We start from the raw sequence: 27,014 nt of genomic DNA on the forward strand, positions 1-27,014 counted from the left end.
TTTTGCAGCAGATCTGAATCAGTTTCACTGTTTTTGAAGCACGACCAGCCTCCAGCAATTATTTTATTGGATCCAGATGGCTGTGAGAAAGGGGATGAGCATGGCTTATGTTTGGCAGTATCAAATGGAGGTTGATATGTGGCCAAGAAAAAAAAAAACTGCTTTGGGGGACTTTCTCATATTACCTTACTTCTTTGCTTACTTTAATCTGTATTTCCACTCCAGGTTGGGAGTTTGTTCCATACTGCTTTTTCAGATAGAAGGAACTGTTAGGTTTTGGAGAGGATGCCAAAACTAGGTTGTTACAGTCAAGTTAGTGACAACCCTTAACCATAGCTAGGCAGAATAAATGTGAATACTTATCTGGGTAAGTGACAGACGGACACTTGTCCATATACATGCAGCAGCAGCAGCTACTAGGTGTATGAGAAAGCAGCACCCACCATTACTGATCTCAACCATCTGTTCTTCATCTAGATTTCTCTCAGGACTTCCATATTAAACAACACCTACAGCAGTCTCTCTCTCTTTTTTCTGCCTCAGTTTGCATCCTGCATATAGCACATTGTGCTCCTTTGAAATAGACCTGAAACACAGTACTATCTTCACAGAACTCAGTGCCATTACAAAGCTCTACATGAAAGAAAAGTGTTGATGTAAACTATGAAAACAGCAACCTCCTGTGGGCTGGGCCCTCCATCTTAATCTCCTTGTGCACCCGTGCTACTTCCTTGTTTGCATTTCTCTCTCTCTCACACACACACACACACAGTGACCCATTTGTCCCCAAATGCTATTTCTTCTTGGAGGTCGAGTGCAGCTGTCTTTTAGAGATGTCAGCAACTGCTTGCGGAGAAGATGCTGTCAAGAGGATTGCATCAAGCCTGTGAGGCGCTTGCCTGCCAGTGACTTCCCCTGGAGGAAAAAAAGGGGGGGGGAGAGGAAAGAGCCAAGGAGGTGAGTACATCTTTTTGCTACATAGAAAATAGGACATTCTACTTAGTGACTTAGAATAGGTGCAGTGACAAAAGATGAAAGGCAGTGAAAGCTGGAATGGCATATAGGTATACTTCATACTCTAGGGCTTTTCTCTGGGGAGGATTCTTGAGCTATCAAGGATGGTGATTCAGGCCTCTTTGCTCATCATACAAGGAACCTAGAGGACCTAGAGAAGCATCTCCATAGTAAACCCCCTTCCAATCCATGCTTGCCTCAACCAACTTAATCACAAGATATCATGGGCTTTGTTGAATTCACACTTTGAAATCCTGTTGTATCTGTAAATATGACAACACTGTTCTTGGGCTGGCCAAAGTCACACAGGGAAAGTAGTTACAAAGTATAGAGTCACACAGGGAAAGCACTTGTAAAGTAGAGGCTAAAATGGCAATTGGGAGGTGCAGTTTCACCAAAATCCATGTCTTTCTGCCACACGCTGAGCAAGCCACAGATATACTGCCAGGCTTGAGAAGCACCATACCAGTCTAATTGGTAGTTATTTAAACAACCAAAATAATAGGTCATTTTGACCCTCAGAAGAACAATCATGGGTACTGGTGAAAGCCAAACTTGCTTAACTTAAAAGATCATATTGTATCAGATGCATTCAGAGAAACAGTAGGGTCAGAAATTTCTCAAGAACAGTTGAAAATACTCACAGGCAACATGTGATATTTGGAATTATATCACAAATACAAACTAAATGTATTATGTCATATAATTCCTTGGTCAAACCTGCCTGGACATCCACATGATAAAGATATTCCAGCTTTCACTTAAGGCACTCTTTCCAGAGCTACTGTTCTGAGGGCATAATATAATTTATGCCTTTAAAAAAACAAATACAACCCTCTGCTTCAGTTTATGCAATCAACAGTACATTCAAATAGTATAATGCCTGTGGGGACCTCCCCCCATACAAAATGGGTTTCTCATATTAAGAGAATTAGGTTTTGTTCATCTGACAAAAAAGTAATATGCTTATGTTATTAATTCCTACAGACTATTTCAGAGCCTTCCCCCTTTTCATTTTATTGCTGATTACTAGCTCTACTTGCCAACTGGCTTTTGCTAGATATCCACAGTGTACCTCTGCAGAATATTGATGCTTGGAGGATAAACAAGTGCCCCCCCTCTTTTTGAACTTTGCACATTCCAGAAACAGATTTAGTCATGTAAGACTTAGACTGGCTTGTGTCTTTGAAATCTTCTTGGGAATTAAGAGGAGTTATCTCTGATTTCTTCTGCTGCTAGTATTCTTCTTCTTTTTGGGGTGTGTGTGTGCGTGCGCCTGGAAGTCATGGTGACCTCTGGTGACTGACCCCTACCAGGGGCCTGGAGGATATTGAAAGAGGTGGCTACATAAAGCCTGCCCCAGCCTCCTGACTCCTGGTATTCCAAGGAGGTCTTCCATCCAGGTTCTTGCCAGAGTTGTCCCTGCTTAGCTTCTGAGAATTGATGAGATTGGGCTTGCCTGGGCTATCCAGGTCAGAGTGCCACTAGAATTCTCATATGTCCAGAAGCTGGTGAGCAACTTGTCTGAATGGACCTGACTGAATTCTTGAAAGATACAAACTTCCTATAGGTCAGCATTCAGAGAGCCAGTGTGGTGTAGTGGTTAAGTGTGCTGATTCTTATCTGGGAGAGCCAGGTTTGATTTCCCACTCCTCCTCTTGCATTTGCTGGAATGGCCTTGGGTCAGCTATAGCTTTCACAGGAGTTGTCCTTGAAAGAGCAGCTGCTGTAAAAAGTTCTCTCAGCCCCACCTACCTCACAGGATGTTTGTTGTGGGGAGGGGGAAGGTAGAGGAGATTGTGACTGCTCTGAGACTCTGAGATTCAGAGTATAAGGTGGGATATAAATCCAGTATCTTCTTATGATGATGACTCTCCTTTTCCATTTGATATGGTCTCTGATTTTCCCATGAATTCCTGAGCCATCTTTCCTTGACCATGGCTACTGTTTTATTAAACCACTTGGGAATCCTGTAGGAAGCTGAAGATGAAAAGTACAGTAGAATTGCACCCCATAATGTTCACTCTTTTCCCTGTTACTTCAGCACTGGAAGTCAGTGATCTGTAGTTTAGGACCACATGGATTACCAAGACACAGCATGGTGGTAACACTGAGGTTAACTATACTAAGCACTGAAATCCTTGAGTAAAAGTTTGGTTGTCCGAAAGCAGCATACAGGGTGAGATACTGTATGTGCCTTCTTGGCATCCTAGCTTTTCCAGGAGTTTGATGAACTCTCAGATTATTTTCTTTTCATCAGATTGTTTTCTTTTCATGATAGTCATGTCAATAGTCTATGCCTTTTGTATTTGACAAAGGCAGGGCCGGAACCAGGATTTCTGGCTTAGTGGGGCACATAGCTAGGAATTTTTGTTTAAGGGAGCCACTGGAGGGAGCTACAGCTGAACATCCCTCCCCACCCCTGCAGCAGCAGCAACCACCGGAAGGGTGTTGCCACACTCCCCCCCTTCAGGCCAGCGCCCTCCCTCCCTCCACCCCCAAGCAGCTCTGCAGGCCCAGCTTCAAGTTTCCTGCAGTGGCAGGGGATGATACAGTTCTGGAGTGCAGCACTCTGGCAGGACCTTCTGCAGTGCAGGCAGAGTAGCAGTCATGGTGGGCTGAGCTGCTGCTGGCGCCTGATGCTGAGGCGGCTCCATGCTGCATGGTCTGCTCCTTGCTCCCCATGCCCAGTGGCCGTGTGGGTGGCACTGGTGTCCATGCTTTGTGCACACACCCCGAAGGCATTTGGAGGAGCCAGGCAAGGGGCCACCAGGCAGGCACCGCTGGCCTCAGCTGCCACCCACAACAAACACAGCACGGAGCCACTGGCAAGGAAGCTGGCAGAGTGCAGAGGAGCCTGAGCTGAGCAGAGGGCTGGCTACTCTCTCTACCACCCTCTACTCACCCCAGTAGTGGGACTGGGACTCTGGCAATGGTCTTTAAATGGTGGGGCAGGACCCTGGGGGCCCCACCATAGTTACTGGCCTGGACAAAGGGAAACAGAGAGTCACCTGATGAGAAAACAAATGCCAACACATGCTTCTGAATCTTCAGACCAAACTAGAAGTTATGGCCCCTCAGGATTTTGCCCTCAGGGTATTTTTAAATTAGCACGGGGGGGAGGGTGTGAAAAGCAGTTAGTAAGCTGAATAATTGTTAAAAAACATTACTATCCTCAACCATATGCCTGGCGGAACATCTCTGTGTTGCAGGTCCTGCGGAATTGTAACAAGTCCTGCAGGGCCCTGATGTAAATAGGCAGAAAGTTCCACCAAGCTGGTTGAGGACAGCTGGATGCTCTTTGGGCTGGGGTTTCCAGTAGTTGCTGGTCTCCTTCTGTGCAAGAATCTGCACAGCAATTTATAATACAGTTGCTAATTCTGGGTTGGGAAATTCCTGGATATTTGGAAGGTGGAGTCTGGGGAGGGTGGGGTTTGGAGAGGTCAGGGACTGCAGCAGAGTATAATACCACAGAATCCACCCTCCAAAGCAGCTATTTTCTCCAGGGAACCAATCTCTGTCCTAATTCAAGACAGTCCTAATTTAAAATCATATAATCCAGTAACTCCTGTAGTTAATTCAGTTTATTGCCCTGGGGAAAGCGGGTTTCTCTATAGCAATTAATCTCTCCTGTACTACCATTATAACTTTTGAATGTCTCAGTTCTGTGGAAAGGGACCAGGATTCTGGAAGAACACAGCCTTCATCTGTGATGAAAACATAAGGCTATCAAAAGGATATTGCTGTTTTCTGGGTGGAACAAACTACTATGACAGCATTCCTGAATTAATATCACTTGTATTGCCTGGGTTTTTCAGCAACATTTGCATTAACACAAACGCTAGAAAAAATAGTGTGCATGTCTATGTACATATACGCTTGTGTGCAAAACACACACACGTGCACACATTATTGAACCAGACAAGATTTCCCCTGAAAAATTTCAAACTTTCTGAGTTTTTTTCAAAGTGTGATTTCTCTGTAGAACTTAAGGACCATATCTTTTGAAAAAACTGCCTTTTTATTATGGTAGAATTTACCAGAAAGCAATGATACATTCAGCAGACATAAAAAGAATAACATAAATTAAAAGAAACAATGTCAATTGCTCATTATATATATATATATATATATATATATATATTTAAAAGCAACAATAAAGAAAGATACAGCAAGAGAACATAAAATCTACACATATAAATTCACAGAAATCCAGTCCAAATGAGGAGTTAAAATAGTACACCTATAGCATGTAATGGACAACATAACACAAGATCAAGCATTTATATATATGTTTGAAATCATAAATCAAGACACATCACCTCATGCAGGGATCTGAATCCATCCAGACTTCTCACATGTTGAAAACAGAAGACTGCCCAGTAGTAGTGCATGACAGATTAAACCTTTGACAATTGTACCTAACTCTTACCATGGAATCTGTAGTGTGTATCCATAGACCTGATGGACCAGGACTTTCCTGCTTTCTCTTTTCCACTTGCTGCTATCTGCTAAGCCCCTCCAAATTTTGTTCCAGAGGTCAACAGACCCTCAGGAACAGCATAGGAAAAAGTGGGGTCTGCAGTGGAAACGAGAATCAGTGGACATTGCCAGTCCTGCAAACAGCAATGCTGTTCCGTTGGAGACACGGTATAGTTGGATACATGTCTGTATTTTAAGGGCAGGAGATATAGCACATAAAACGTGCAAAAATAGAAAATCACAAGATATTAGGAGGGCTTCTAAGTGTTTCTGTTCTTCAACAGTAAAGATGAAAACAACCACAGAGTACGTGCTTTTTTCAAGCACTTGGATGCATGATGACGACTACCATGCTCAACGAAGCCAGAAGACTTCCGAGAGATGAGAAACCACTGCTACTTAGTGCAATTTCCTCCTGCTCAAAATGTCCAGGTAAGACAATGTGTGACATCAATGTTATTATGTTGTTTGTTCTGTCAACCACTCACTCACATCACTGGCTGCTGGGCAGTAGAGCAACATGTACCATGAGGACATCAAATAATGTGCCGTGTTTATCTATAGATCACAGGGAAGAGTGAGGCAAAGAGACCATAAACAATGGCAGTTCCACATTCCTCATGTCTACTAAAACTCTAAATCTCCTCATCCAAATACGTTTAAGTAAATTGCCATATAACATAACCCAGTCTGCCTTAAAATCAACTATTAAGAGCTTGTGGTAATAGTCAAGGTTTTTTTTTTTTTAAGCAGGAATGCAGTTCCAGTTGGCTTGGTGTTGGGGGTGTGGCCTAATATGCAAATGAGCTCCTGCTGGGCTTTTTCTACAAAAAAAAGCCCTGGTAATATTCTCTTCTGTACAAAAAAAAAAGCCCTGGTAATATTCTCTTCTGTATAACAAAATGGAACATGTTAACATCTACTGTATTCTTTCTATTCAACAGGATCAAGCAAAAATATCTGCTAGGAACAAAAATTCCAACTTCCTAGAAATTAGGAATTCTTTCACATTTTTAAAGTGACACCATTATTAAGACCGCCACATCAGAATGTGAATTTGGTGGCAGTTCACTAAACAGGAAAGGCTATTTCTTGCAAGATCTGTATTAGCTGTAGAAAAACTCAGCCTCTATCACATGTGGACAAGTGGAAGAACCTCAAGAATTTTATAGGAAAGACATGTGGCTAAAGCCAGATAAATTTCTACCACTCTACTATCATGAATAAAGCCTTGGGGGAAATGGAAGATGCTAGGATAAGTTAACACACAAATAATGCAAAAGATCTGTCTGAGGCGCTGACATATACTGCTTGGGTAAGAATATTCCAAATTAAATGGATCTTCCAACAGAATCATTATAATCTTGAATGAAAAACATCTGATGTAAAAACATTTCAAATTTTACGTTGAAAACTGAGCTCATTGAATTGGTTGTTCTCTCAAAAAAAATTGTTTTGATTTTTGGCAAGCATAATATGCAAAATTCTATGAATAATCCATAAATATCCCATGATACTGCATACCAGCCATCAAATAAATTCAAAATTTTAGAAAAATCACATCATATAGCCTAGTAAATAAACTTAAACATTAAACACCATTCCAACTATCAAATATTGTAAACAATGGCAGTTCCACATTCCTCATGTCTACTAAAACTCTAAATCTCCTCATCCAAATACGTTTAAGTAAATTGCCATATAACATAACCCAGTCTGCCTTAAAATCAACTATTAAGAGCTTGTGGTAATAGTCAAGGGTTTTTTTTTTTTAAGCAGGAATGCAGTTCCAGTTGGCTTGGTGTTGGGGGTGTGGCCTAATATGCAAATGAGCTCCTGCTGGGCTTTTTCTACAAAAAAAAGCCCTGGTAATATTCTCTTCTGTACAAAAAAAAAAGCCCTGGTAATATTCTCTTCTGTATAACAAAATGGAACATGTTAACATCTACTGTATTCTTTCTATTCAACAGGATCAAGCAAAAATATCTGCTAGGAACAAAAATTCCAACTTCCTAGAAATTAGGAATTCTTTCACATTTTTAAAGTGACACCATTATTAAGACCGCCACATCAGAATGTGAATTTGGTGGCAGTTCACTAAACAGGAAAGGCTATTTCTTGCAAGATCTGTATTAGCTGTAGAAAAACTCAGCCTCTATCACATGTGGACAAGTGGAAGAACCTCAAGAATTTTATAGGAAAGACATGTGGCTAAAGCCAGATAAATTTCTACCACTCTACTATCATGAATAAAGCCTTGGGGGAAATGGAAGATGCTAGGATAAGTTAACACACAAATAATGCAAAAGATCTGTCTGAGGCGCTGACATATACTGCTTGGGTAAGAATATTCCAAATTAAATGGATCTTCCAACAGAATCATTATAATCTTGAATGAAAAACATCAGATGTAAAAACATTTCAAATTTTACGTTGAAAACTGAGCTCATTGAATTGGTTGTTCTCTCAAAAAAATTTGTTTTGATTTTTGGCAAGCATAATATGCAAAATTCTATGAATAATCCATAAATATCCCATGATACTGCATACCAGCCATCAAATAAATTCAAAATTTTAGAAAAATCACATCATATAGCCTAGTAAATAAACTTAAACATTAAACACCATTCCAACTATCAAATATTGTAAACTATGAGCAAAAACCTTGACTTGTCAGCTATCAAGTACTATCAGATATTAAGAGTAGCTACCAAATAGACAGCATGATACCAATGACACAAATACCATACTGATTTTAACACTTCATTTCAAATATAAGCAGTTGCCCAATAGAGACATCACATGTTCTGTGAACGTTCTGTTAATCTCCAGTAAACATTCAATAGAAAGGTTTTTTGTATTGTTGGAATAAAGCTCTGCCTTAAAGAGTGAATGTGGTAGGGTGGCCATAATGTCTGAAGGCCAGCCAGGGACACCTTGGGGGGGGGGGAAGGTAGGGGCGTGCGCGCGCCGCCGGAAACAGGAAGTGACGTCACTTCCGGTGATGTCACTTCCGGTGATGCCATGCCACCGCCGGAAACAGGAAGTGACATCACTTCCTGTGACATCATTCCCCCCGCGCCACCTGCCGGAAACAGGAAGTGACATCACTTCTTGTGACATCATTTCCCCCGCGCCACCTGCCGGAAGCAGGAAGTGACATCACTTCCTGTGACATCATTTCCCCAAAATGACATCATTTCCCCCAAATGCCACTGCCGGAAACAGGAAGTGACTTCACAGCACTTCCTGTGATGTCCCCAAAAATCCCCCAAATATCACCGCCGGAAACACCAAGATTATTTATAGAGAGGGAAAGGGGGAAATAAAGTTAAATAAAACTCTTTTTTTACTTTTTTCAAAGTGAGAAGACTAGAGAGAACGGGTTCCACGCTGAGAAGCCAGTCAGATTCCAGTGAGATTCCAGTGAGACTGTACTGCATAATGCAGCCTATTTATTTTGTCCTGTTTGCTCTGTTGGCTCTATCTGCGCCACCTTCATCACTTTCGGGGTGTGGATCCCCCAGTGGGGTGGTCTCCCGACTCCCTCCGCCGGCTGTTTCTAATAGCCCTGCGCCCCCTCTTTCATTTGATATGTGACCCGTGCGGGTGCCACCCTCCCGCCGGGAGATGCCGCAAAATGAGCCCCCTTGAGGCTTATGGCGGCAGGGCTCGGGGGAAGCGAGCTAGACTGCTGTTCTTTTGAGGGGTTATAGAGTGTTTCGAGCCCGTCCCTAATAACACAGGTCGAGATGCAGGACAGGAACCCAGAAGTGACCGACAGGCTGCTTCAGCGTGCCGCTGCCCCGGCCCCCTGGGCCCCACAACGATGGGACCAATGCCACAGGGACGGCCACGAAAGTCAGTATTGTCTAGTCCAGTCACAAACACAAAGCTCCCTTACACTGAATCAGTGCTTGGGTCCACCAAAGTCAGTATTCTCTACTCCAGGGGTGGCCAGAGGGAGGGAGGGAGGGAAGGAAGGAAGGAGGGAGGGAGGAAGGAGGGAGGGAGGGAAGGAAGGGAGGAGGGAGGGAAGGAGGGAAGAAAGGAAGGGAGGAAGGGAGGGAGGGAAGGAAGAAAGGAAGGAAGGGAGGAGGGAGGGAGGGAAGGAAGGAGAGAAGGAAGGGAGGGAGGGAAGGAAGGAGGGAGGGAAGGAAGGAAGGAAGAAAGGAAGGAGGGAGGGAGGAAGGAGGGAGGGAGGGAAGGAGGGAAGGAAGGAAGGAGGGAAGGAAGGAAGGAAGGGAGGAGGGAGGGAGGGAAGGAAGGAAGAAAGCAAGGAGGGAGGGAGGAAGGAGGGAGGGAGGGAAGGAAGAAAGGAAGGAAGGAAGGGAGGGAGGAGGGAAAGAGGGAAGGAAGGAAGAAAGGAAGGAAGGAGGGAGGAGGGAAGGAGGGAGGGAAGGGAGGAGGGAGGGAAGGAAGGAAGGAGGAAGGGAGGGAAGGAAGGAAGGAGGGAAGGGAGGGAGGAAGGAAGGGAGGGAGGGAAGGAAGGGAGGAGGGAGGGAGGGAAGGAAGGAAGGAAGGAGGGAGGTTGGGAGGGAGGGAAGGAAGGGAGGAGGGAGGGAAGGAAGGAAGGAAGGAGGGAGGGAGGGAAGGAAGGGAGGAGGGAGGGAAGGAGGGAAGGAAGGAAGGGAGGAGGGAGGGAGGGAGGGAGGGAAGAAAGGAAGGAAGGGAGGAGGGAGGGAGGGAAGGAAGGAAGGAAGAAAGGGAGGGAGGGAAGGAAGGCCGGCCGCCCCCTCCCGCCACCCCCGCTTTCGGCCCCCCCTGCTTACCTTGTTCCAGGGCGGGTGGCGGCCTCTCCTCCGGGCGGCTGGTGCTGCTGGCGGGGCTGGCGGCGGCTGCAGAGGCCGGGGAGGCGGCGGAGAGGCCGGCGCTGGTCTCTGGAGGGCCTCCAGGGACCAGCGCCGGCCTCTCCGCCGCCTCTGCGGGCCTCTGGAGGGCCTCCAGGGACCCGCGGCGGCCTCTCCGCGACCTCCGCGGGCCTCTGGAGGGCCTCCAGGGACCAGCGGCGGCCTCTCCGCGGCCTCCCCGGGCCTCTGGAGGCCCTCCAGGGACCCGCGGCGGCCTCTCCGCGGCCTCCCCGGCCTCCGCCACCGCCGCCGGGGCCCACGCGCGGGCGGGGAAGGCGGGGAGTGATGGAGCCAGCGTCCCTGCGCGTGTGCACACCGCCGTGCGCACGCGCAGGGACGCTGGCTCCCTCACTCCCCGCCTTCCCCGCCCGCGCCCCGCTGGCTCCCCGCTGGCTATACCAGGACTTCTAATGGTCCCGGTATAGCCAGCCCGGGAGCCGGGAATTGGGGGCCAGAACCGGGAAAGTCCCGGGAGACCGGGACGGTCTGGCCACCTTAGAATGTGGTGTAGTGATTAAGAGTGTCCAACTAGTATATGAAGGACCCAGGTTCAAATCCCCGCTTGAGTCATGGAAACTTGCTGGGTGATCTTGGGCCAGTCACACACTCTCACCCTAACCCTGTGACAACACAGGGTTGTTATGAGGATAAAATGGAAGACAGGATAATGACGTAAGCTGCTTTTGGTCCCCATTGGGGAGAAAGGCAGGGTATATATCAATCAAATAAATAAATAAAATACCTTGTGCTGATTCTCTGACCATCTGGATTCAATGGGGTGTGTGCAGAGGTAAAGCCATGATTTTTTTAAAGGCAGGAAGGCTTTTTAAAAATGGGGGGGGGGGGTAATGTACTGAGTGACGAGACGTGTTGAAGGCAACATACTTTATTAGCGGGTACATCACAAGAGGGAGAAATGTGGACCGGGTCCCGCTATAGATACAAACCCCCGGAACAACCTTCCGTCTGGCCAGGTCCAATCCCGGCCAGTTAAACTTCCTGCCACAGATCTTGATTGGCGGGGTAGTTTCGTGCGCTACATCGAGCGACTAATGGACTTCTTCTGGTCACCTCTGTAGCGTCGCTGCACAGTAACTTCTGGAACGCATTGCAAGACACAACAGGGGGGCTTGAATTTTTTAAATGCCCCCCTGACCTTGGGGCCAGCTAGGGTTGCCAAGTCCAATTCAAAAAATATCTGGAGACTGTGGGGGGTGGAGCCAAAAGCAAAGTTGTGACAAGCACAACTGAATTCCAAAGGGAGTTCTGGCCATCACATTTAAGGGAACTGCACACCTTTTAAATGCCTTCCCTACATTAGAAATAATGAAGGATAGGGGCACCTTCTTTTGGGACTCACAGAATTGGACCCCCTGGTCCAAACTTTTTGAAACTTGGGGAGCAGTTTGAGGAGAGTCATCAGATGCTATACTGCAAATTTGATGCTTCTACCTCAATAAACAGCCCCTCCAGAGCCCCAGATACCCCCAGATCAATTCTCCATTATACCCTATGGGAACTGATCTCCATAGGGAATAATGAAGTGCCCAGCAGACGTTTCCTCCCCTCTCCCCCGTTTCTGATGACTCTGAAGCGGGGGAGAGCCTGCTCCCACCTGGGGATTAGGAGTAAACTGTGCTGAAAGTGTTAAATCTGCCAACACATATAACTGTTACAAGTAATACTAGTTTGCTATAATGCTTAATTTTGTTTACTCCTAAAAATTGATCACTTTGCACTTATATAATGAACATACATACACAGAAGTATATACTACATGCCTGAAGATACATTCAAATTACAATAAATTCCATGTATAGTCCACTGGTACAAAAATAACAATTTATACATGAAACTAATATAAAGGTGCCAGAGTTTCTCATTCAGAAACTGAATTGTTTGTGACACGTTTCTGGTAATATACATGTTTCGAATATGATTCTTCGTACAGTTCTCCTGGAGAACTGATAGTGCCTGCTTTGAGTAATTGACCAATAACACTGTGTTTGTAGCGTATAGAGCACTGGTTCCAGACTAATTACTATCATCCTGCGGCTATCAGTCGCTAATGAGAACCATTGCCTTGTGAAATTGACCTAGACTTTGAATTGAGCTGTGGTTCCAGGGAAATTAATCTCTTTTGTAGGATGAAGAATAGTATTCAAAACACGTATATTACCAGAAACGTATCACAAACAATTTGATTTCTGGATGAGAAACTCTGGCATCTTTATATAAGTTTTCATGTATAAATTGTTATTTTTGTACCAGTGGATTATACATGGAAATTTATTTATTTTTTGGGTAAATTTATATTCCACCCTTTCCCAGACAGGCTCAGGGCGGGTCACATACAATAAAACCAATAAATACAATTAAAACAACAGCATTTATTGTAATTTGAATGTATCTTCAGACATGTAGTGTATACTTCTGTGTGTGCATGTTCATTATATAACTGCAAAGTGATCAGTTTTTAGAAGTAAACAAAAATAAGCATAGCAAACTAATATTACTTGTGAGTAGCAGTTATATGTGTTGGCAGATTTAACACTTTCAACATGGTTTTCTCCTAGTCTCCACCCTTCCGTGTTTTTTTCCCCTTTTTTGTCCCATCTGGGGATTGGCAACTCTACTCACGAGTTGCTGAACTTCCAACTTCTTCAAAGTAACACAGAGCAACCAAAGGTTCAAGTTTACCTTTCCTATGCAAATGACCTCTGAAAAGATTGTGCAACCAACAGAGGGTCTGGGCTGCTTTCACAGCCACTGGGAGCAGCCATGTTTTTCTACCTGCTCCCCCCCCACCCCCATTCAGCCTTAAAGACACAGACACACCATCCCAAGAGGAAGCCTTTCCAAGTGCAGTCTGAAGCCTCTGGAGGTGGAAAGGCACGGGGTGGTTGTGGGGCAGGGCTCCCCCCCCCCCCCCGCCGGCCAGCTGACTGGGAGTGGGAAGGAGCCTGGGAAAGTGGGAGAACGCCCACTAGGACCTGGGGATTGGCAAGCCTAGGGCCAGAAGGCCGGGTCTTCCTGCTTCTCACAGTTGGTGGGCTGCCAGAAGCACAGAGACCCTCCACCTCTCACTTTCCTACCCTGCTTGCTAAGCAGGAAGGGGAGGGAGAGGCGGGGCCAGCAGGCCTGGTCTTCCTGCTTTTCTCACAACTGGTGGGTTGCCAGAAGCACAGAGACCCACTGCCTCTTGCTCTCCCATTCTGCTTGGCCAAGCAGGAGCGGGGGAGAGGTGGGGCTGGTTTGGGGACCCTGAGTTAGGAAGCCTCTGCTAAAAGTTGAGTTAAGGCTCCCAGAGGCCCCCCCATAGCTACAGGCATGGGTGTTTGAAACTGAGTTACTTTAGATGCGGGCCAGTTCCTGTTGCCAGGTATTCTAACTTTGCAATTTCTTCCCCTTTCTTTCATTATAAATAGAACATGAAGCACATCAAAGGAAAGCTATAAATATTTTGATAAATATTTGCCAATCACGGCATTCGTAACTGTTTATGTTAGAAGTCACAAGTTTATGTGTGTACACTCACTCATACATCAATTCACAGGTCTTTACAACTTGCACTGAAAAGCAATGGTGATACATAACATGGTTCAAATATACATTATTAAAATCATATATATATAAAGACTACCATTGATCACATTGCAAAGGAAATGTTTTGCTGGCCCATTAAAAAAATAGAAACCTAGCAGCTCAGACATGCAAAATGCCATTACAAAGATGAGAATCATCTCCTAGACCCAGACTGAGTAGAAGCCCCAGGACATAATTTTTGTCTCTCCTATACACCATGAGCACAAATAACAGTAAACAAAAGATGGTCTAGTGTTATTGTTGCCAATTCCAGGATGGGAAATTCCTAGAGATTTCAGCTCCTACCCTATGAGAAGCTGACCAGCCATGCTGTTGGGGAGCTGCCTTTGCCTTCTCATGCAGGGCACCCTGGTCATTCAGCGGGTGGAGGTGGTGCTTCCTAACAACCAGTTCTTCTCCCACCTCAGACAGTCTTCGCCTTGTGCTTGGCTCACTCTACCACCCTGTAGGCAGTGCAAGCAATTGTTGGTTGCCCCCTTTTCATGGGGATAAGCAAAAACAAAACTATGGAAAATAACGAAGAAAATATAACAATATTAAAAAGACTCAAACAGAATCCAAAAATCTGAACAGCAACCACAAACAAAGCATTTGGAAAAATTCTAAGTGTTCTGTCTGAAACAGTGATACATGCACATTCCTGTCAGAGGCTTTTTCTGCACCCACTTGCTTTTTTGAATTTTTACTTGAGATGAAAAGCCTTTATTTTGGCTTATCTGAAAAATAAAACGGAACTTCTCAAAAGGAAATAAGGAATAATCATAGCTACAGGATCGTTGTGAGCACTGGTGCTTTAATCCACCACAGTGGAGCGGCAGGATAGTCTTGGAAGCTTCAGGGGCTATAAATTGACGCACACATGGATGTTGACTAATGATGTTGTATGAACTGAAACTTGTGATTTATTTATTTTTTCATTTTTAAACAATTTTATTGATAGCCTATGGTAACAATATCCATTTATATCATCCCTATCCCTAACCCATATGATATTTTCTAATCCCCCCTCCCTCCATTACTAGACTCCCGCCAAAGTTATATACTTAAAGTTCACTTATAAAGGTACCTTTAACTATAACAATCTAAATTCATATTCTACCTTTTTCTAATACTCATTATTAAAAAATTGTCCAATGTCTTTTTATGCTCCATTCTTTCTCTACATAACCTCTAAATTTCTTCCACTCCCTTTTAAACACTTCCAAATCATAGTCTCTTAGAATTCTTGTTAGTTTATCCATCTCACTCCACGATAAAACTTTCACAATCCAATCCCATTTCTCTGGTATTTTTTCTTGCTTCCACAACTGCGCATACAATGTCCTAGCAGCTGAGAGCAAGTACCAAATTAAAGTTCTATCTTCTTTTGGAAATTTTTCCATTTGTAATCCCAACAGAGGGGATTCCCAAAAATCTCTGCTACTTTCTTGAAGTCATATCCCAGAATCTTAGATATTTCTTGTTGCATCATCTGCCAGTACTTTTTCGCTCTTTCACATGTCCACCACATATGTTAAAAAGAACCTTCATGTTTCTTACATTTCCAACATTTATCTGACATCTTTTTACTCATCTTTGCCAATTTTTTAGGAGTCATATACCACCTATACATCATCTTAAAACAATTCTCTTTAATACTCTGACATGTTGATATTCTCATAGAGTTCTTCCAAAGATATTCCCATGTATCCATCTGTGTTTCCTTGTTTGCATTAATTGCCCATTTAATCATTTGAGATTTTGCTACTTCTTCTTCTGTAGACCATTTCAACAATAACTTATATATTTTCGATATTAATTTTTCATTATCTCCAAGCAGAACCTTTTCCATTTCTGTTTGTTCGCGTCTAATTCCTTCAGATTTAATATCGTTTTCCATCAAACTTTTTATTTGTTGCATTTGAAACCAGTCATACTTGTTGTTCAGCTCTTCAGCAGATTTTAATTCAACTTTATCACCCTGGATCTTTAGTAATTGATTATATGACAACCCTCTCTCTTCATCAGATTCAACTGTTATTTTTATTACTTCTTTTGGTACTATCCATAACAGCTTTCTTTCATCACCATATTTCTTGTACTTTATCCATGTATTTAACAAATTATTTCTGATATAATGGTGAGAAAAAAAAACATCCATCTTTTTTTCCCCATAGTACATATAAGCATGCCAGCCGAATTTGTTTCCATGAGCTTCTAGCAATAAAAGTTTTTTTATTTAACAACATCATCCAATCCTTTATCTACGCCAAACAAACTGCATCATGATATAATCTTAGATCTGGAAGCTGAAATCCTCCCCTCTCTTTAGCATCGGTTAAAATTTTCATCTTGATCCTTGGTTTTTCCCCAGCCAATACAAATTCTGAGATCTTCCTTTGCCATTTATTAAATTGTTTACTAACTTTTACAATCGGAATAGTTTGAAACAAATACATTATTCTTGGCAAAATGTTCATCTTAATTGCAGCAATCCTACCCAACAAAGACAGATTAAGTCTATTCCATTTCACCATGTCTTCATCCATCTTACGCCATAACTTTTCATAATTATTTTTGTACAAATCAATATTCTTCATTGTTATTTCTAAACCTAAATATTTAACTTTAGAGGTAACTTCACATCCCGTCAAACTCTCCAATTCTTTCTGTTTATTTAGTTGCATATTTTTACATAGAAATTTTGATTTTTCTTTATTTATATAAAGTCCTGCCATTTCTCCATATTCTTTTATCTTAGCTAGCAACAAAGGTATCACTTGTATCGGATTTTCAGTTATAAACACGATATCATCCGCAAATGCTCTATATTTATAAGAGAATCCTCTGATTTTCAGTCCTATTTCTTTATCATCTTGTATTTGCCTTAGCAAAATTTCAAGAGTCATTATAAACAACAATGGTGGAAGCGGACATCCTTGTCTTGTACCTTTGCTCACCTTCATTTCATTTGTAAGATCTGCATTTATACACAATTTTGCGTGTTGTTCCATATATATTGCTTTTGTCATTCTTATAAAATGCTCTCCAAGATTTATCTTTTCCATTACTGCAAACATAAAGTCCCAGTTCAGATTATCAAAGGCTTTCTCTGCATCTACAAAAAATAATGCCACCTCTTTTTCTGGATGTTTCTCATAATATTCTACAATATTTACAACAGTTCTTATATTGTCTCTTATTTGCCTTTTAGGGAGAAATCCCGCTTGATCTTCCTTTATAAAGTTAATCAAATATTGCTTAAGTCGTTCTGCCAGAATTCTTGTATATATCTTATAGTCATTGTTTAATAATGAAATTGGTCTATAATTCTTTACATTTGTGACATCTCTATCTTCCTTAGGAATCAATGAGATTACAGCTTCTTTCCAAGTATTTGGAATTTTCCCTTTTGTTCTTATCATATTCATCAACTTTTGCAATTTTGGTACTATCTCGTCTTTAAAATTTTTATAAAATTTAGTTGTATATCCATCCAGCCCAGGAGCTTTACCTACTTTCATTATATTGATTGCTGCTTCGATTTCAATTTTTTCTATTGGATCATTCAAAATCTTTTTCATATATTCAGTCAAGGGTGCTATTTTAATATTTTGTAAATACTCTTCCATTTTTTCTTTTTTTATTTTCACACCTTTGAATAAATTTGCATAATATTTAAAAATTCCCTTTTGATTCCTTCTTGATGTACTATCTTTTTCCATTAGCCACAATTTTGTTAATAATTTTATTTTCTTTCTTTTTCTTCAATTGCCAAGCTATGTACTTCCCAGGTTTATTCGCACTTGCAAACGATTTCTGTTGCAAACTTTTCAAATTCCATTCCAGTTCTTTATTCAACAAATGTCTCACTTGAGTTTGTAAAATAGTAATTTCCCTTATTATTTTCTTTTCCCCTGGTCTTTTTCTCAGTTCCCCTTCTTTTTTCTTTATTTCATTTTGAATGTCCAACATCTGTTTTTCTTTTGCCCTCTTATCTTTATTATTCAATGTAATCAATATTCCTCTCATTACTACTTTGTAAGTATCCCAAACCATCTGGAATTCTATATCGTCAGTATCATTTATTTGGAAAAAAGCTGGTTTCCTTTTCTAGAAATGTCACAGTTTCTTTATCTTGTAACAAATCCTCATTTATTCTCCATCTTCTTGTTTTCTTTTGCAGTTTTGTAGCCCAAAATATTGGATTATGATCTGCACATATCTTTGGTAGAATCTCTACTTTTCTAGTTATGAAGCCCAAATTTTTAGAGCCCCATAACGTATCAATTCTAGAAAAAGTATTATGTCTTGCTGAAAAAAAGGTATAGTCTCTTACTTCAGGGTTAAATTTTCTCCAAATATCCTCCAAGCTTTCTTGTTTAACCAACTCAAAAAAAGATTTTGGTAGTTTCCCTTCTTTGTTATTGCTCTTTTGGCCAGACCTATCTATATTGTTTTGTATTGTTCCATTAAAATCACCCATCTTCAAGATCTGGTCATAGGACACTTCATCCAACTGTCGATTTGATGTCTTTAAAAAAAAACATCTTTTGCACCATTTGGTGCATATAGTCTTAATAACAATGTTTTCTTTGCATCAATCATTACTTCCACTGCTACATATCTTCCATCTTTGTCTTTAAATAACAATTTTGGCTCTAATTGTTCCTTAATATAAAAAACCACACCCCTTTTCTTTTGTTCCGCCAATGAAAAAAATTCCAACCCCAATTGTTTATTCCATAAAAATTTGTAATCCTTTTGTTGTATATGAACTTCCTGTAGACAAATTATATTACATTTTTGTTTTTTAATCCAATGAAATGTTGCTTTTCTTTTTTGTGGTGAATTTAGTCCATTTATATTCTAAGATAGTAATTTGTAATCCATTATGGTGCAAAGTCTTTATTTTCTTCAAAAAAGCTACACATCTCCTGCTCATTCCTTAATGTAATCCTTCTTCCACATAGCTCAAAGCCCAAACCTTCAGGTATTATCCATCTGTATCTCGTTCCCTCAGCACGTAACTTCTCTGTCAGTCTCTTGTATTTCTTCCTGTCATTTATCACTTGTCTTGGCAGCTCTTTCATTATTTTGACTCTGCTCCCTTCCACTATCAGAGCCTTTTGAAAGTTTTTATTCAGAATTTTCCCTGCCATGTCTTTTGTCCTTAATTTTATAACTATGTCTCTTGGTAGGCCTTTATCTTTTGCATATGATGAATTAACTCTGTACATACTGTCAAACATGTTTCTGGACCTTTCAGGATCTTCCTCTAAAAAGTCAGCAATTATTTTCACCATATATTCCATTAAATCAGTTTCCTCCCCTTCAGGTACTCCTCTCAGATGCACTTGAGTTTCCATTAATCTGCAGTCATGTACTGTTACCTTCTCTTGTAGCTTTAATAAGGTGGAAGCATGTACATTAACTTTCTCTTCAACATCCTTGACTCTCAAAGATTTCAGGTTTTCATAGCTGGTAACATCATTAGGGTTTGTAGAATCTTTCGGGCTCAAGTGCCGTGTTCTACTGGATGAAAAACTTTCTCCAGTAGAACACGGCACTTGAGCCCGAAAGATTCTACAAACCCTAATCCTTGACTCTGTTTGTCACTACAACCACCTCATTTTTGAAATCTTCAATTTCTTTTTTAAGATCTCCAATGTCCTTCTTAAGTTCTTTTTTACAAGCTGTTAACATCTTTTCCACACCCTTCATAATCTTAGCCTCCATAGCATCAAACTGACTTTGCATTTTGTCCAAAGAGTGGGCTTTTGCATGAGTTTGTCTTTCTTCTGACATAAAAAAAAATCTTCAAAAATTCTAAAGTCTCCAATTCTAAAATCCAATGGCTTAGAACTTGCCCTTTAAAATGAGACTAATTTCGCCATTCTCCGACCTTCCTGAGCTTAAATATTGATTTTTAACAGTTTTTGACAATTTTATTTTCTTCAAAATGGCGATCGTAATTTCTCTATGGTTAGAATTCCTAGCGTAGGCCTTCTTCTTGCTCCTCTCACCTTCTTTGTTAGTCCCGTTTCAGTCTTTACTTCCTGGTTCACTAGGCCCCAGCTCACGTTCTCCAATTATCGTGATCTTTGGAGTGCTTGTTATGTTGATTGCAAGTGCAGAGCTATGACACCGATGCATATGTCAGCCACCACAGGTATTCAAAACAGGTCTTTTCTTTCACAGTTTCTATCAAAGTCCTTAATTTAACAGAGTCCAAGTTTTAAGTTTTCTTTTCCTCACCTCCCCATCTTTGTAATTCGATCTTTCCCACCTTCCAATGTTATTTAGATTAGCTTTAAAAATTAGCGAGAGATTGTAATCAAATACCTCTTAACAGCTATGCAGTTTAAACTTTGGTCTTCTCAGTTTTCAGATGTTTATCAGTTTCAAAAGAGAATGAGATCCCGACAGGCTTATGCCAATTAAATGGTTCTATAATCCTCTGTAGATGCTGAAAACGCCACTCTTCTTTGGCGTTCCTCAAAGCCTCAAAAAGATCTCCTCCGATATCTTTTATTAGCCAAGGTTAACTGTTTCAAAGTTGCTGTACGTATCCTGGACAAATATCTATCTGAGAAATGTAGGCAGAAAGCCAAAAGAAAGGCTTTTTACTACCCTGAACAGAGAATTAAGTTTCCCCTGATTCAGGGGACGGCAGCCCAGCTGGATTCTCAGACCGGAAGCCTGAAACTTGTGATTTATAATATTGATTGATTAATGAGATATTGTAGAAACTGTATTAGGATTAATCTTAAATATTAACAGAATTTTTCCAAGAGCTTTATTTGTTGTTGCTGTTCAGCTTTTTGAATTCTGTTTGAGTCTTTTCAATATTGTTATATTTTCTTTGTTATTTTCCACAATTTTGTGTTTGCTTATTACCTTGTACTGTGGTGCTCTGGGGTACTCACCCTTTTCATGGGGGGCTGGGTAGGAATTGTTCCACCTTTTCCGTATTGGCCTTAGAAAAGGGGTTTTTTTGCCTACCCTGTACTGATTGTTCGGTGGACTGTGGAACTGGCTAGGGTATGGCTGTTAATTAGGTTGGTCCCTTTAAGATTGGCTGGATTCTATTTATGTTATGTGGCTTGGTGAGCACCATTAGCACTCTTGTTTAGGGACCATGGGGACTTGCAGAATCATCCTCGGGCTGCATGGTCCTGGGGAGTGAGGAATGCAGACTGCCTTTGGGATTGACAGGATCAATCCTCCCTTTCAGCTGTGCTACTGGGGGTTGGGACTTCAGGGCAGTGTCCATTTGCTGTGCTAGCCAGATGTGAGCCATCCACCTTTACCTGGGGCAAAGGTGGCTAAGCCTATTATGCTGCAGGGGAGGAGAGGTTGTGTTGCCCCCTGGCCCTGTCTGTGCTGCTAGTTATATTGTTACCCTTACTGTTTAAATTATGTACAAATAAAGTGGCCTTTAGTTTACCCAGTCTTTGTGTCTGTTTCTTTCTTCAATCTGTGAGGGCAATCTGGTGGGGATAGAGCCTGTGGAGGGAGGCGTTTGGGGAGGGGGGAGACCTCAGAGATGTATAATTAGGGTTGCCAGTTCTGGGTTGGGAAATACTTGGGAGATTTCGTAGGTGGAGCCTGGGGAGTGTGGAGTTTGGGGAGGGGAAAGACCTAAGTCGGGTATAATGTCTTAGAATCTATCCTTCAAAGCACAAATTTTCTCTAAAGGAACACTCTTGGTTGTCTGAAGATCAATTATAATAGTAGGGAATCTCCAGATACCACCTCTGTTCTAAGATAGTCTTTAGTCCCCACCCATGGCACTTCCACCTTGTCTGGATTAAGCTTCCACAGCTAGTGGATCAAATGGCAGCGTGGACAAATGAGACCAAGAAAAGAGAGGATAAAGGAGAAGAAAGCATTAGCCAAGGGAGCAAAAGGACACCAAGCAGCACCAGCAGTTTGGCTCAGTTATTTGAAATGTACTGATTTCAAGACAAGGATTGAAATGAGAGAATATTGGGAGCAACCTTGATTTTAATAGCTAATTGCTTCCTCTCCAGGCTTTTATTTTGCTAACAGCTAGCAGTGCTTCATCTATGGACAAAAAATACTACAATGTGTTTCTGCAATAGTTTTTTGATGACAAGTGGCCACCAGCAACAACACAATCATCCTGTTGCAATTGGAGAAATCTGACAATTGGGATGGAGCCACTACTCCCCCCTACCTGAGACATTCACTCACCCCACCCTTGCTGTCTTCCGACCCTACCAAAACTTGGCTTTCACTCACCACCCCCACCTTTGCTGTCTTCCCACCCACCCCAACCCTTGGCATTCACTCACCCTCCCTTGCTGTCTTCCTACCCATCCTGCAGATGAAACAGATGCTGCCCCCCCCATGTCTGTGGTGGCTCAAAGCCCTGAAAGAGGCCCAGAATGCAGATAAGGAAGACTAATTATGGGGAGTGCGGGGGGCATGATGATGGTCACACAGATGTTAAAGCTCAGCATTCCTTTTGTTTGCAGTGCATTGTTGCCACCTTTTCTTGTCATGTTCAGCCTTGTGTCATTTAGCATCAGCATGAGCTTGTGGCATAATCTGTTTTTGTTTTTGGCCTGGAATGGTTGTGTTATGGTATACTATAGAGTATGTGTTTCGTGGCCATTTTCTGTAGGGGAACAGATCTGATTTCAGCTTTCCATCTTCTCCCCTGCAGCCTCTACCTAGGAAAAGTACAGTCTTTCTCCACAGTGGAGACCAAAGCAAGAGGGAAGGGACCTCAGCAGGGTATAATAACACAGAGTTCACCTCCAAAGCAGCCATTTTTTTCAGGGAAATTGATTTCTGCCATCTGGAGAACAGTTGTGATTCTGAGTAATCTTCAGCCCTCACCTGGAGATTGGCAACAATGGTTCCCCATGAGAAATTAGCTGTCTAAGATCCCACCCCTCCTCAAACCCACCCCCTCCAGACTTCACCCCTCAAATCTCCAAGAATTTGCCAACCTGGAGTTGGCAACTGCTAAGTCACATTGGCTGTCATAGGGGGGCTGTGGTTGAACAGGAGCAAGCAGCTAGGCCCAGTTAAGTCACATCAGTAAGGTGGCATCAAGTCACCCAAAGGGTGCTGCCAGGCCTAGGGTAGCCAGCCTCCAGATCGAGCCTGAAGATCTCCTGGGATCACAATTGAACTACAGACCTCTCTCCCCTAGTGAAAATAACTGCTTTGCAGGTGGACTGTGTGGCATTATATTCAGCTGAAGGTTCTCCCTTCACAGATTCACTTTAGTGGTTGCCTAGCAACAGCCTCTGGCTAGCAGCTCCTCTAGTGGTCCAATCCTCATCTGTCCTGAGGCGAGGCTGAGGGGAGGAGGGAATGAGGGAGTGACAGGAAAGAGGTGGCAGCTATGGCCTCTGAGGAAATGCTTTGTGAGGCTGCAGTAGAGTGACAGCCTTTTCTGAGGCAGGTTGGTGGAGAGGACTCAGAGAAGCATCAGAGATGTGTCTGTCTCTGAGGTAAGACTGTTTTGGTGGTTTGTTCAGTATTCCTGGCCTTGCAGCAGACAGGGGACAGGGGAATCAGTCAGTGGGAACTCCAAGGTGGTGACTGATGCATGATGGGCCAATGGTTTAGGGAATGCAGGAATCAACCAATGGGAGGCTCCATTTGGACAATAGCACTACACTTTCATTGTTATAAAGGATGGTGATGATAATCCAGCATTCTTTTTTCCCAAGGGAAAGGATCCTGCAGTACCTGCTCTTGGAACTTTTTACTGCTTAGGGAAATACGGTGAAAAAATATATGTAGCTAAAACTGAAAACAAATGCAGGCCAGTTTAAAGCTCTTTAGTATTCATAATATGGCTAGGGTTTCTCTGCTAAATGAATATCCAGGCAATGCATCTGCAGTTGCTGCAAACAGTTGAAACTCAGGGCTGGTTCTGCCTTTTTTTGTATTTGAGTGAAGGAAAGGAAAGGAAAGGTCCCCTGTGCAAGCACCAGTCGTTTCCAACTCTGGAGTGACGTTGCTTTCACGTTTTCATGGTAGTGGTTTGCCGTTGCCTTCCCACTCATCTACACTTTTCCCCCAGCAAGTTGGGTACTCATTTTACCAACCTCGGAAGGATGGAAGTCTGAGCAAACCTAAAGCCAGCTACCTGAAAACCCAGCTTCTGCGGGGGATCGAACTCAGGTCGTGAGCAGAGCTTAGGATTGCAGTACTGCAGCTTTAACACTCTGCGCCATGGGGCTCTTTTTGAGTGAAGACCCATGTACAAAACCATGTGTCCACTACATCCAAGGGGACAATACAAAATAACACTAAAGAAGGAGTATCAGGAATGATTTCAGGAGCCATCTCTGCTAGTTATCTCCACCTGAGCAGCTGACTGTTTCCATTTGAAGATGACAAATGGTTGTGAAATCATTACATATTCTACTCTGCAACCAGGTACAAATAGGTGCTTAAGCTACACAAAAGATTTGTGCTAGTCTAATAGGATTTTTGACTAGGTTCTTTGAATAGGTGAAACCCAGAGAGCATCATAAATCCTTTTAAAACTCTCCTCACTTTGAAAAGAAATTTGTCATGCAGTGTAAGAAAAAAAAATGTTATAAAAATGTCCCTGGGGTTCACAGAACCATTTCATGCTTGGATTTTTATCTAAGATAGTTCACAGTATCAGTCACAGCTTATCTTTCAGTGTTCCATACACTTAAGCATGTTGAAAAAGTCTATGGTTTGCTTCCCAGGAATCATGGAGGGAAAAAGTTCATGAAACAGATCTCTTCCTCTGCAGCTTCCTGTGCATGCCAAAATGTTTCCACTAAGGGTCAGGGGATCATAATGAACAGGGCAGGATGGGGGGGGGGTGGGCTGCAGAGGAAATCAGCAGAAGCCACACCTTCCCCCCTTGCACACCCTTTTCCAGGTGTAGCTGGCTGATTTCCAGCACATCCCCCTTCTGTTAGCCTCCCTTGCTGCATCTCACAATCTTCCCAAGGATTATCCAAGTGTTAGGAAAAGTTTGTCAGAAGCACAGGAAGTTGCAGGAAAAAGTGGAACTTGTTCTGTGAACTCCTCTTGTTCAACAGTATTTTAAAAGCCATTTTGACACAGACAATATTATTAATGAATTAAAACTTACAGTTGTCTATAGATAGGTGGTTTATTTGAAATAGGTTAGTTGAACAGAACCTAGGAAGCAGATACCAAGAAAGGAATAAAGACTGCCATAAAAACATCTCTGTTTGTAAAAGTACATAACCATAATTCATACATCAAAATCATTCAGTAAAAGGAGGTTGTTATAGGTACACTATGGGATCTCAGTTTGTGGGGAAAGCCACAGCAAAGAATGAATCTCTCAATCACATCAAAATTTAGTTATTGGTATCATGGGGCTCCATCCAATCCACCATGGGTGCAGCATGCACATGCACAGGGCTCCCTGCAGGGCACAACAGAGTCCTGATTTCCTTCTCTGCGGCATATATGTACGGGCATGCACGTAGGCATTAGCCCTGTTCACAAGTTTACAGTAGACACAAGTACAATCTATGTACACAATGCATGCATAGCTCAATGAGTGATGCAAAGCCTACATTTATCCAGGTACCTGATTTCATTTGTAAAGTGAAAATTTGTTGGCTCTTCCTTACAAACAGATGTCTACACATAGATGCAGAATTTGTATGCATTGACTATAATATTTGAACAGGGCTACTGTATCATATTGAGGTACGGTATGCCCATCCAGCCCCATCTCACCCCTTGATGTGGTGAATGAATACAAGGTCAGAGCTTGCAGGATATGACTCAGGCACAAATGGTGCCTGAACTAAGGAAAGAGGGAACAAGGCAAAAACAATAATGGAATGGACGGAGTCCTCTGTCTTTATCAAAAAATGCGTATCATGAAATTCTGCCTTTTTGTTTTATAGACATTGTATTTAAATATAACATGCTGCAGTGAAAAATTAATAAAAGCCTTTCCTAAATTAAATAAAATGCTGAAGGAGAGAAGTTAAAAGAACCAAAAAAAACAAAACCAAAAGCAAATGAACTTACCATACTGCGAGTGAACTTTTCTAGAGAAGTTCTACGACCTTGCTCATTCTCGGGCTTTAGAAGGAAAAAAAAGTTAGGATGGAAAAAATACAAAAAAAAAAAATCCCTTCAGCTTAAATTTGGTTTTAAAAGCAGCAGTGAACAAAATAAAGAAAAATAAAGATTAAACCTCACAAAGTTTTAAGACCCACAGCGTTTTATTCAAGGTATGAGCTTTTGTGTGCACGCACGCTTCCTAAGATATACCTCACAAAGATATGGCAACTGCTGTTTGCAACAGCAAAAACAAAAAACAAAAAATGTACTACAATATCAAGTGGTTGATTTTCCCTTGTAAAGGATCTAATTCCTCTCCTTAAAATGTACTCTAACACAACTGGATAAATCAGCAGTCCAAAAGAGGATCTGTCACATTGCAGTCCATGTCTGTCAAGTCAACATTTATTCGCCCCGTGTTTGTGATATACTATTAAGTGTGCCTTTGAGAGACATGACATATATTGTTGATATAATGCAATGATTTTCATACTGTATTCTGAGGAACACTTGGTTTCCAATGGAGCTTATCAGGAGGTCCCCCAAAGAGAGAATTTGAAATACAGAACAAACTTCTCTTCAAAATTTCCCTCAGTGATATGTATAGGCAGGGAACACAAGCCTTTCTCAAAGATGTGGGCTGAGGGTAATGACCAGTGCATACGGCCAGTGCCCTGTACAAATGGAATGTGTGTCTCTGAACCTGCCTTATAATCCTCTGCTATGTGTAGTACTTTTGTGATGGACCCACAGGCATTTGTTAAAAGTTAATGTAGAAAGATTTCTTTGAAAATAAAAAGTTCAAAAAAATAATTCTCCGTGTGTGTGTATTTGTAAAAATGTATGTGCAGAGTTTTTGCTCCTTCTTACTTACATACCCCTGGCTCTTGATAACAGATCAAGTCTCCTTTTCTGTATTTCAGTGAACACTTAAACTCTTTGTTGAGATGCCTGCAAAGGGTCTGGGCAGGATGAGATTACATTTTTTTCACAGTT

The 27,014-nt window shown here is 42.1% G+C and overlaps 1 protein-coding gene across 5 annotated transcripts in view; it reads right to left on the reverse strand.

Annotated features, from left to right (window-relative positions):
- Positions 1-277: 277 nt before the first annotated feature.
- The window catches only part of RGS6 (regulator of G protein signaling 6), a 413,592-nt gene continuing 386,855 nt past the window's right edge, over positions 278-27,014 (reverse strand). For 2 of the 5 annotated variants that reach the window (XR_009556626.1, XM_060262314.1), the window contains exon 17: positions 278-915. Coding sequence is in view for 3 of the 5 variants with exons in the window: in XM_060262314.1 (XP_060118297.1) it covers positions 865-915 (51 nt within the window). In the remaining 2 variants the exon portion in view is untranslated. Of the gene's footprint in view, positions 916-25,846; positions 26,037-27,014 lie in introns of those variants that run through there. The other 3 variants (XM_060262313.1, XM_060262312.1, XR_009556627.1) reach the window with 3 other exon arrangements.

Source organism: Heteronotia binoei, chromosome 21 (genome assembly GCF_032191835.1).
Source record: "Heteronotia binoei isolate CCM8104 ecotype False Entrance Well chromosome 21, APGP_CSIRO_Hbin_v1, whole genome shotgun sequence".
In the NCBI taxonomy this organism is placed as follows: domain Eukaryota; kingdom Metazoa; phylum Chordata; class Lepidosauria; order Squamata; family Gekkonidae; genus Heteronotia; species Heteronotia binoei.